Source organism: Montipora capricornis, chromosome 4 (assembly GCF_036669925.1).
Source record: "Montipora capricornis isolate CH-2021 chromosome 4, ASM3666992v2, whole genome shotgun sequence".
Taxonomy (NCBI): domain Eukaryota; kingdom Metazoa; phylum Cnidaria; class Anthozoa; order Scleractinia; family Acroporidae; genus Montipora; species Montipora capricornis.
This window is the reverse complement of record NC_090886.1, coordinates 24,533,293-24,545,792: the sequence shown is the minus strand read 5'-3', so window position 1 is coordinate 24,545,792 and position 12,500 is coordinate 24,533,293. Positions and strand designations below refer to the sequence as shown.

Genomic DNA, 12,500 nt, shown 5'->3' with positions numbered 1-12,500 from the left:
CGATAGACGGAGGAAAAAATCCAAACTGTTGATGATTGAATTTAAACTTCAGAGTCCCCCCATTTACAAAAAGGACAACAAGGCACACTACATGTATTTCTTTATACAAGAGTTGCACAAGAAATCAATGGCTAGTACTGCAAGACAGCTAGAAAATATGGTTATTCAAAGCAAAATTTATAACATTGATAAAAAAGCTTTAATTTACAAAGCTATGTATGGCATTCTTTTCCAAATTGAAGCATAATTATCTCTGAAAAATGCCTATTTGCCCTTAATTATGCCTATTTACCCTTAATTTTCTTAATTCCTTAATTATGCCTTAATTATTCCTTAATTATTATTTTCTTAATTTTGCCTATTTACCCTTAATTTTCTTTTTGGATGCCAAGAGCACTTGCTAAGTTCTGCTCTCTCTGCATAGTTTAAAAGCGTGCAAAAATATCCTTGTCTTAATAAGCACTGCACATAGGAAATCCGAGTATCTCAAGATGCACAAAACGTTTTTGCAATAACAATAGTAAGGACAATCCTTAAATAATACAACATTGTGTGTTGTGTCATGTGCCAAATTTGGGCAGGCAGTATTGCCAGTACCTCCCTCCCAGAAAAGCATAGTCTTAGACCACACCATTCATTAGCATGTCCAAATAAACTTGAAAATAATTAATGGCTGGCATTCACATACAGTGTTGGAAATACACTGTATCTGTCGGCCAAGCAAATTCTTAAATTAAAAAAGCAACGCAAAGTTCAAAGGCTATTATCATACTGGCATTTGAAGACAAATTTGCTTCAACCTATGCTTTGAAAGTGCCATCATACTGCACTGCATGAAGTGCAAAGCCAAAAAAATATCTCCTTATTTTATATCCAGATATTTGGTCTCAGCCCTAGATATTGTAGTGTGGTTAGGGCAGCGGATTTGTGTAACAGATTTGCATGTGGTTATTCCAGGCTCAAATTCCCCTCTGAAAACAACTGGATTCACCAGAAACATTCTTTGTAAATAGCCGTAAAAGGAAAAACTTTCCAATCGATTGCCTTATGACAGTCTTTTTCTCCAGATTATTAAAGTGGGATGCCTGTTAACTAGCTTTGTAGTAAAATGCACATTCACATCAACTGTATAATTTACATGTATAATGTTAATAGTTAATACACCTGATCCAATTCGGCAATTTTGCCCAACTAAAATGGAAATTTTGAAAGATTTTCAGCTAAGGAAGAAGAGTTATTTCCGTCACACGTATAATTTTTCAACCTGTTAAAAATAAACTTTCAGTTTTAGCGGTGGAGGTCACTTAGTTCTTTTAATCACTGCTCAGCATCAGGCCGAAAAGTACTATTCCGTGTGAAGGATTAATAGCAGGTTCTGTACTTTTCTTTTTATGGTTATATGTTTATATGTGTGTGCTTAGTTTGTAGGTTTCTAGCTTAGTCAAAAGGAAGTTAATCGGTAACTTGCTTGAGAGGGATGAGTACTAGTCAAATGATCCTTGTACACAACTTGGTGCACAAGGGATCGACCTCCACAGAAACTCGCTGCTGTTATGATAGATAGAGAGAGACACAGACAGACAGATACTGGTGAGACATCAAGCTCGACCCCAGAGGTCTTCTCTTGACTGAGGGAGAGAAGAGCTCTGAGGAACCCTGAAGCAAAGTGTCTTCTTGTTGGTTTTTGTGAAGCAAAATCAAGAGCGTCTCTAATTGGTGCATTCTTTAAGCACGAGGAGTGAGCAGGCGCCCTAAGGTTAAAATAGCCAAGTTTTGGCTATATGAAACCTACGGCGCATGTTCTCCTACATAGAGTTTCCCAGATCCTTGGGTCGATTCGATGCTCTGGTGACAAGAATGGGTGAGATATATGACAAGGTCGTTTATTGAAGCCTTAATCACAAAGCAAGTACAATTTTGCATATTTGTTTTATTCTTAATACAAGGCTAGCATATCCCCTAACCCTAAGCTAATCACTTGCGAGGAATACGAATTCGAATATATCAATATACCTTTTGTTGTTTGAAGACCCTGGGTTCAAGACCCGTCCTGACCGTTGATTTTGACCAAGATAGTCCCTGTTTCAAGTTCTAGGCCTCACTTACTAGCTAACTGGTTTGCCTTCGACCGGCCAGTTGTAATTCTTAAAGTTATTGTTCTTTCTATTCTGTACCTTTCATTAGCCCTGAAAATCCCCCAAGGGGAGTTGTCAATTAAGTATGCCTGTATGTATCGTTGCACAACCATTTTCATCAAGGTTGCTCATTAAGTGCGACAAGACAAACAGCATTATTGAAACGTATAACTTAAGAACAAAAAGTTCAAGGTATGAATTATTCCTCAATTGGGTCGCGAATTAGACATCAGGGTAAGCATTTTGCGCAAAGTTTTAGCACTGGCCACCGTTTGACAACTCGCTTTAACACAACGAAGGGATATCTTGTGTTTATTGAACAGCGAGAAGTTGCAATAGATTATTAAAATCATGCGGTTATCACCGTTTTTATCTTCATTATTCCTCATTGCCTGTGTTAATGTTATCGTTATTTTTGTTGTCGTTTGTAATGAACGTAATGATAAGAATTACAATTTCCTCGATTGTGATTGGTTTAAAAAAACTCCTATTTTCCCCTATAAATTCACTTGCCAAGTTGTTATCAGACAGGTCAATAAGCCAATTACATTCTAGGTTGTAGCTTAAATCAACCAATCACATCCTTGGTTTCAATCACCATAGAAACAGTGTACAGACCCCTAAATTGACGCTTTCTTTCTTTCTTGCTTTCTTTCTTTCTTTCTTTTTTTCTTTCAGAGCGACATAAACAATTTACGCCTCCCTTGTCTGTCTTTGAATGCAAATTTTCCCTTTCTTTCATACCTTGGCTCTTATTCTTTTCTCGGAAATTGTAATTTTTATGATTAATTGGTAAGAGGACTCCGTGTCGTCCAACTCCCGCGATTTTGCTATCACTCGTATGATTCCACAACGAATTGGAATCCACTCAGTCCTATTACCATTACTTATTTGAACATCACTTAGTCTTCTAGCGCTGAGGCACCAATTGGGGCTTTTACTTCGTGTAGAGCTAGAGGACATGACGTAAAACAATAGAACAAAAACCGTGAAACAATACCTAATCAGAATTCGAAATCCCTAAAGATCCCTAAAGCTTTTGTTACGTCATGTGTGTCTTCTACGCGAAGTAAAAGCCCTAATTGGCGACTCATAGAAATCAAATCAATTTAATTCAAATCATCTGGAATCAAACATTGGTTTTTGAGGTGCGGAGGGGAAAACCACAGTAGAGAGCCAACAAACCGGCTCAACCCACGTGACGCGGAGTCTGGGAATCGAATCCGGGTAAAATTGGTGGGAAGCGAGTGCTCTGACACCACTACGTAGGCACCAGCCCTACTCCCCATTAAAGTTGCTGCTCTGGGCCTTTTTGAATTTACTCGTTAAAACATCCATTTTTTAGCTTTGAAACAGTCGTTTCTTGTGTTTACAGTGGTTTCCAATTCAGTGTCAATCCAAGACTGGCATAATTACTTTGTCCAATCAGAATAGAAGCATGCAGTCAAGGGAGCCAATCACAACAGAGAGCAAATGCATGCAGCCTTTGCCAAGCGCGGGAAAAATCACCATCAGCTTTGCTTTGTCTCTCGTTGGACGAAAACTTGTCACGATATGTGGCTAATTGCAAAGTGCAGTAAAGTATATCCAACGCAAAGGGCAAAGTAATTTCCGAGACATTGTCGAAAATTGCTAATTAGTGACTTGTTTTTGTCATCTTTCCCCCAGACGGCTTTAAGATGGCTGTGAGTGGCTGCAAACCCGACCACACAGTGTTCTGTCCAGAGAACTGCGCTATTAAACACAACGAGATGATCTTAGCATTAAGCGCCATAAGTGATGACAGCAGGAAGCCACCGGATTTAGGTGCACTTAAAGTCGCCCTCTATTCTCATTTACAAACGGGTTGGAATGCCCAGAGCAGCGTGCCGGATGCTTTAACAGAATTCCGATTTCCTCTTGTGCATTGGGCATGCGTGTTAGGTAGGACACAAGTACTAAGCTGGCTCCTGTCAAAGATGAAATTCAAAGCATTTGTCGTGGCTGAACGAACCGGTGAAACAGGTTTGCATCGAGCCCTAAGGCTTCTGCATAGAGTGAGGAGCCGTGATGCGACTCCACGGTCGGTTGACTTTATTTGTAGTAAGTTCAGCTTGATTTTATACTCATTAACAGAACAAGATCCAAGTGGACTGTTTTTAAAGGACAAAGTACAGGGCAACTCCGCTTTTCATATGTGTGCGTTGTGTATCAGCCAACAAGCAGCAGTAAGCAGTGAATTGGAGTACTACGAAAATTGCATGAAAGTTTTGCTCGTGCGTGTGACAAGTCTTCAAACGATGGAAAAGCTGCCTAAAGATGCGCTACAAATGGCAATCAACGCGAGAAATGACCGCGGCGAAACTATACTTCATATTCTTGCTCGGAGTAATTTCTCTGTTAAGACTGTCAAGTACCTTTTGTCAGATTACAAAGAGATCGTTAACAAGTCTACAAAGGACGGTGAATTTAAAACACCGCTTGATGTTGCTCGAGACCGAAAAGCAGACCTCGTGGAAAAAGAATTGGGAGAGGAACTAGTTGAACAACTGGTAAAAACTCATCCTGACTTGTATCAGCTATACACTGAAGATACGCAGCAGGTTTCAAGCAGTGGCTCTTCCATTCGTGAGAATAATGACCGTGCATTGACTCAAAAGAGACTTGATGAAGATGGTTTTAAGGGTTATTCACTCCGTCTGAGTAGCCTTGTGACGAGAGAGGGGTTTTATCGTGACGCTTCCTCAGAAGAAAGCCTTTCGCAAAGTAATTCGGAGTGTTCACTTTCATATCTCGGCGATATTATGCCGGTGTCTTATCCCGACATTTCTGCGTCAACCCCTGAGAGCAACACTGCTAATGATCATTGCGAGCCTGATTCTCTTGCTGCTTCTCGTAGCTTGCCCACAAATGCAGCTGAGCAGGATAGCTGTGTTCCCATTGTTGTGGAAAACAGTATTTTCATTGATTTAGAGGAAGACGAAACTGATGACGAGGAAGGGAACGGTTGCACGGTTGTGCATGTGGTGGATTGCGTTGTTGACGACGATGCCTTATCACCATCAACAGAGGAAACCCAAAATTACATTTCGCCGAATGAATCTGTGCCTGAAAGTTCTCCGTTGTCGCAATCTGTGTTGTCAATGGAGGAAAGTGGGGACGTCCCTGAAACTGCGTGCGTTTCTTTGTCATCAGAAGATGTTGACACGAACACCCTTGATTCTGAACCCACGGTAGCACGTCAGAATAGTGACAGTAGCTCTCTTGCAAGAGTCATTCGTGAAGAGAGTGACGTAGCAAGTATGTTGGTGGCGAGGCTTCAGGATAAGAAGGCGCAAAATCGGGTTGAGTTGCGCAGGGCACAGAGAGACCTCACAGCCAAACAAGAGAGAGAAAACCAAGCCAGCTGTATTTTAGTTCAACTTAGAGCTGAATTAAAAAATCTTCTTGCGCAAATGAGCAACTTGAAGCGGAGAAGGCAAGAGTTGTTGGAAGAGCTGAAAAGTACCGAGCAAAACATTTGTCAGCTTCAAGAGGAATCACTTCGGCTGCAATCAAGAGTAGATGAACAGGCTCGAGTCACTGAGACAGTCAAGACTGAACGGCAGAGAGCGAGCGAGGCGTGCACCACTCTGAAGCGAAAATTCACCGAATATAGCGAAGCCTTGAGTGATATTAGTTTCCCTTGTGATGGGCAAACAGCAAAAAAGGAACGCAGTGACGATGACTGACATAACACAACGACTTCTCAGATTAACCACAGTTCATAATTCCTTAGTTCCAAGGAACTGAGGGACGGCTTTCACGTGTTCTTGTTTCCATGCTCTAATGACATGTTCTTAGAAGTTCTGTTTATAGTATAAGGTGCAGGACGACATCGTGGAAACCAAGCTGCCCGTACGAGCGGTGCTTAAATTGTTCAACTGTTTCGCTCACTTGAGTGGTCGATATATACCTCTTACTAACGGAGTTCGAGGTCCGTACTGTAAGTTACGGACCGAGTTTTTTCCCGTTGATTTATTGCGCTTGGGCCATAAATCAACGGGAAAAAACGAGGATCCGTAACTTACAGTACGGACCGACAAAACGAGGTTAGTAAGATATTTATTATATCTCTGAGGTTAACCGGCGCGCGGGCAAGGAAACTAGTCAAAGTGAAGCGGAAGGTTCAACTGCCACAAAGAATGCCGTGCCAAAATCCCAAAAACTAAATCTTCTTGGCTGTTAAGTTTGAAATAGTTGCTTGCAAGATTCAAACAGTTTTCATTACAAGTTTATGCAACAGAAATGACATGAAAAACTCGCTAGATGATGTTTTGTCGAAATTTTAAATTTAGCGGGCCGCACTGTAGAATACGGCCCGTTAATTTAGCCAATTACAGCGCGCGTACTATCTGAGAGATATAATAAAAAATAATAAACAGGCACTAGTTTTCACTAAAGTTGCCCGGCCCGCCGTGGATAAAATGGAGGGCAGTTGAGGTACTTTCAAATTGGGGCTGGACAATCTGCGAGCCATGCGAATTTCGCATCTAAGTCTAAGCACCCATTTCAAACAGCGCTGATAAATAAGCACCCATTATAAAACGGTTAACTTTCAATAACTGTGTGACTCGCATGTTGACTCGCATGGCTCGCCATGTTGGTTCACATGACTCGCAGCCATGGTTCGCATGACTCGCAGTGATGGCTCGCACTTTGTCCTAACTCTTTCAAATTATGTGCTGTCCTCACATTATGCCAATTACGGTAGGTAGTTACTACCATTTTCGAGCTACCGTGAACGACCGACATTTTTCCGCGTTGTTACACGCTTAAAACATTCAAGTTTGTCCAGACAAACTGTCGCATTTTTTAATTGAACCAATTAACGTTAAGAGCGTGAACATGCCAAGTTTTGACAGTTTCGCCTGAATGTTTCTGCGCGTGAAACACAGGTTTTGAAAACGTTACGTCGAGGTTTTTGTAACATTCTGAAGTACGTTCGTGCGATGTTCTGTATTAAAACCATGTCGGTCGTGCAAGTCAAGATTGTATATTCATATTACTCCACGGAAAGGGTCACTCCGATTTGTTTACAGTCTTTTCCGTAAAACCGTTAACACCAGAGAAAATTTCTGGAATCTGTATTGTTCCGCGACCAATCAGATGCGAGAAGAAACCGTCCGCAAAAGATAACCGCCATGCAAACCGCAGCAGGGGATCAGTCACGACTTGACACGAAACATTCTTCTACGAGAAATCTTCTATTTTCCCTTTGGATGTCTCTGAAAAAGCTACTTTTTGACCACAAACTAACACCACTCGATTCCGTCTGTTCAAAAACCAAACTACCGAATAGACCTAACAGTGAGTGCAAATTTTCAGAATTTACAACGGTGCAGGTTTGCCTCATGGGTGAAGGTTTTCTCACCTACAGAAATATATGACGCGCTGTCTAGCTGTGGTGATCCTGTATTCTCGATTCAACATCGCCTTTCCGTAAAATGTCAATCCTATCTAATCTCTGGTGATACCTGAGCCGAAATAAAGAAAGAAAAATTTCAGTATTTGAAAGCGACAAAATTGAAGATTTCTCGTGGAATAAAAAACCAGCTCGTTTCGTGTCAAGTCGTGACTAATCCATTATCTTTTGCGGGTTCATCTCGCATCTGATTGGTCGCGAAACAATACACATTCCAGAAATTTTCTCTGGTGTTAACGGTTTTACGGGAAAGACTTGCACGACCGACATGGTTTTAATACAGTACAGCGCACGAACGTACTTCAGAATGTTACAAAAAAACTCGACGCAACGTTTCCAAAACCTGTGTTTCACGAGCAGAAACATTCAGGCGAAGCTGTCAAAATTTGACATGTTCACGCTCTAAACGTTAATTGGTTCAAATAAAAAACGCGACAGTTTGTCTGGACAAATTTGAATGTTTCAAGCGTGTAACAACGCGGAAAAAAGTTGGCTGTTCACGGCACATGCGCCCCAAGCACAGTGTGAGCGTGGCCGACAAACTTGTTGAAGTTTGCGAGATTAATTACCGGACGTTGGCTAGCTCCGCCCTTCTTTGCCAGAAGAAAGAGATTGCTGTAGAATCCCACACTAGGGATAAAAGGTACCTCTAAAATAGCTCCTTTTTGTATAAGATTTCTTATCTCTTCCACCACTAGCAGGGTCTCTGTGTGCGACAGTACCGTCACACGGTACAGGTCTATAGCTGAACGTTCAGTCACCGAACCAGGGTCAGACTGCAGGTGCTGTAGCAAAATACACAAAAGGACCCGCTGCGTCCATATAATTGAGCACAGTTAACTGCAAGTTCGGCTCCCAGCGCAGTTGGCCCAGGCTATCTTTTCCACCGACCAAAACGAGTCAGCGATCAAGCTATGGAACTGAAAGAGCTGGTACGTCAGGTTTTGGGAATTGTTTACAAAGTTCGGCATGGAACTTGTCCTTAAGGGTTGTTCGGAAATAGAAGTCTAAGATACCTTACAGCTGTGGACCACATGTCCACAAGGAATACTTCGAGTTAGACAAGCCCGTCAGTGGAGAAACTTCGTTCGAAACTGGTACTTTACAAGTTCGCGAAGATTCCTTTTTTGCATCTTGCAGAACTGCCTGAAAGGGATCCACACGGTCCTCAGTAAGGGAAGAGGCTGCTGTTTTGATTGTTTTCCAAACACATCACTAGGGGCATGAACGCTCAAAGTGCAACATTTCATGAAGTTCGGCGACCGCTCAACTGGGAAGCCATCCAGTGCAAGGCGAACAGAGTCCAAGTTTTCCAACTCTTTCGCGGCAAAATCTTTATTAAGACCAAAAGCTTCATTTGCAGAATCGTTTCTCGGCCTTTTTGGTGGAGGTGTAACAGAGACATCTGATGCAATGGCTTCCCTTAGGGAGTTTAGAACCGTTCCATGTCGTTTTCGCACCACAGCAGAAGACCCTTCTTCGGCTCCACGATCAAGGTCACTTTCGTCTTGAAGTGAGACTGAACCTGTAGGATTATCACGTTTGTCCGGACTCTCAGTTGACTCTGAATGGTCTGAGCCAGATTTCGACATTTTCCACTAGATTAATGACGACTAACGGTAAGAAATAATCAGAGAATAGGGAGTTTAAGCAAATCACTACGGATGGTGCTACTACGGCTGCCGTGACTGAAAAGGTCTGGGGAGACTACGTCTCGGTGGTCTGCTAAATTTTAAGTTTAGCAAAGCAAAATACAAGGAAACATGGGCTAAAGGTGTTTAAAATCTCATTTATTTAGTTTCTTACCTTCAAATGGCTTCGCTGAAAGGACGATGGCCGTTGTTCCCCATGCTAGGACGAACAGATTATTTCTGAGCAAAAGCAAATGCTATACACCTTGTACAATAACAACAATTTGATGGATGAAATATACAATTTCAGAGACAAATATCTCAAAGAATATCGAGTGAAAAAGACACATGTATCTATACTCAAAGAAGCAAAATAGCATCGTATAGTATCCAGATATAAAACATCTTCACTAAATCCTCAAAGCAAACTTAACCGAAGAAAAACAACCGCGCGCTGAACTCACTTCGCCATTCCAACACCTTTGCCAAAACCTATCGTAAGTTCATAATACGGATCTACAAGCTTATGAGAGGCAACCTTGACACAATCCTTGACTTAAATTGACTTTAAAGGATATAGTATCCAACAGAATTCTTAAAATGCCGAGATGTCGGTTGAAAAGGGCCAGAGAAGCGAAATAAACCCGACGTAGTAGCCACTACGGCAAAACACCGCCACTCACGTAGTCAGATTTCACACTACGGCTGGATGCAACCGACGTACATGCGCAGTGTTTCATTTTGGGAGAAATTTACTTCCGGCAGCCGTATTAGCGCCAGCCGTAGCGATTTGCTTAAAGTCCCTAATGAAAACACAAAACTGATTTCGCTTCACAAAGCGAAATTTGGTCGTCGTGGTCGTAGCGCCCTATGGCCTTATGGGGTTATCTCCTTTTTTTGAGATGATACCTTCCTTTTTAGGAATGCTTTAAAGCGCTTGGTTTTATTTTACTATATAGGCCAGACCAATAAGTGAATTCGGAGTGCAACCTGCAATAGAATTTCAGCAATTGTCGTTTTTTAGATCCTGAAAAATTCAGGTGGCTCCAACGGGATTCGAGCCAATGGCCTTTGCGATACCGGTGCAATCTTCTACCAACTGACCTATGAAGCCACACAGTTGAGAGCAGGTCAATTTGTTGAGACAGTTACTTAAATTGTCCAGCAAATTTTATCAGTCGTCTGTAACCCGCACTTCAGATATTCACTCATTTCATTTCATTTCATTCATGAAGTCCTGCACGGGAACAAATGAGCCCAACAAATTGACCTGCTCCCAACTTTGACGCTGCAAAGGTCAGTTGCATGGTAGAACATTTCACCGGCATTGCATAGGTCATGGGTTTGAGACCCATCGGAGCCACCTGAAAAGACCATTTCCGAGTTCATGTCTGCCTCCTCTTCAAAGCGAGTTTAAGTGCGAAGTTTTTGTGATGGTAATTAGTTCTATTTTACATATGAACGAAAACTAATAAGAAAAACTTCGTACTTAGACTCGTTTTGAAAAGGAGGCAGACATGAACTTTTTCAGGTGTCTAAAAAAAGCGGCAATTGCTTAAAAATTGTTCAGCAAAGGGCGAGGATCACTTGTCTCTGGCATCTGTAACCTGCATTTCAAATACTCACTCATTTCATTTCATTTAGGACAATACCATAACATTAACTATTTAAGACCACATTTCGCTGTCATCTTACGTAACTTGCATTTCTTAAGATGTTAGGCGTACGAAAATCTTTAGCTTTTGCTTGAGACTTTCTGAAGTTGAGGGCGGAGTCTGTCGCCCTTGTTTCTGATTTGTGTCTGTGTCGCCTCTGTTTCTACCTAACCAATTGGGAACTGGTCTGAATATCGAGTGTTGCATGTTATTTCGAAAGATATTGAAACATGTTTTAACTGCGAATATGAAATGATTTATCTTTGAGAAATAAACCTATATCTATAGAACATAAGCGCTTTCAAAACCAATTGAGTTGTCCACTTAGAGCGGTTTTCAATTGAGTGTCGAAAGTAATTAGCGAATTACTTTGGTTTTGCATTACTTCACTCAGTTCAAAGTTCTCGCGCCACTTTTTCAACCAATCAGAAGTGAAACCGAAACCAATCGTGGCTCGCGCGTGCACATTTTCCCGCGCTTTGTGTCGGCTACGTGTAATTACTTCGAGTTTTGATTGGTTTACTGGATTGTCTCTGCCCTTTTTGATTGGCCAAAGTAATTACATGTACTTTGGTTTTGGTTTTACGACACTCATTTGAAAACCGCTCTAATTAATAGTGATATATCCGTGGATAGTGCTACCCATAGAACGCCGGTTTGCAGATGGCTTGGAGCCGTGTTGCAGCGCGGTCGTAACGTCACTCGTTTCTTCCTTAATTTAATTAAAGGGGTGGCACTTACTACGGAAAGGCAATGCTTGCTAAGGAAGCTTTTTAGTCAAAAACCCCTACAAAAAGGTTGCATGGATGATTCTATGTAGTAATATCTAACATCACTTCAATCAAGAGGCGCATGCGCAACTAATCCCAGTCCTCTGCCGTGCGTTTGAGTGAAAAACATTTAAAAACTATCAGGAAACGAAAGGAAAGGACAATTTTTCACTGGATGATCATTTTTCGTAAACTGTTGCATGGAATTTCTATTTGGACAAAAAATGAATTTGATATACACCTTATTTCAAAATGGCCGCTGATTTATGCGGATACAAATTGGCCCTTGTTGCCTCGTTCAAGATAAAATATTCTTTTGAATTTTAAGCTTAAGAACGAGGCATCCAGGGCTAATTTTAATAAAAACAAAAGAATATTTAAATGGCGGCCATTTTGGAATAAGGTGTATTTTGAAAAATGTATCAAAGGAACGACTTATGACGTCATACTTTTTGTTGAAAAATAATTTCTTTTAAAAGACATGCTACAGATTTTGTGTTAGAATGTTCTCATACTGTTGCGTTAAAAACATAGTTAACTCGCTGAGTTTTTAGACATTTTCTCTTTTGGTCGCATGATTTACCAAATACGGCTCTGAGTCAAACGATACAAAGGAATGTTAAACTGAACACACTTGGCAAAAAAGGACTACTGTAGAGTTCAAGGAATTCGAGAAATAGCTATTTGAAAGGGTCCATAGTAATGGTTTGGTAGTTAAAAGCCACCCCCCTTGACTGCGATGAACATCTTTTGAATTATAACTTCACGTCCCCATCATGACTGACCATAAAAACGACGATGTCCACTTAAATGGATGGTTTTAATGGTGCACGAACGAGGAACATGCCGCTCTAGCTGTTTCCATT

General features: G+C 41.2%; 1 protein-coding gene across 1 annotated transcript in view; it reads left to right on the top strand.

Moving 5' to 3' along the window:
* Positions 1–6,035, top strand: part of LOC138045801 (uncharacterized) — a 9,456-nt gene extending 3,421 nt beyond the window's left edge. Inside the window, exon 2 of the mRNA XM_068892428.1 lies at positions 3,804–6,035. Coding sequence (XP_068748529.1) covers positions 3,815–5,845 — 2,031 coding nt within the window. The 5' untranslated portion in view covers positions 3,804–3,814 and the 3' untranslated portion in view covers positions 5,846–6,035. The remainder of the gene's footprint in view (positions 1–3,803) is intronic.
* Positions 6,036–12,500: the final 6,465 nt, after the last annotated feature.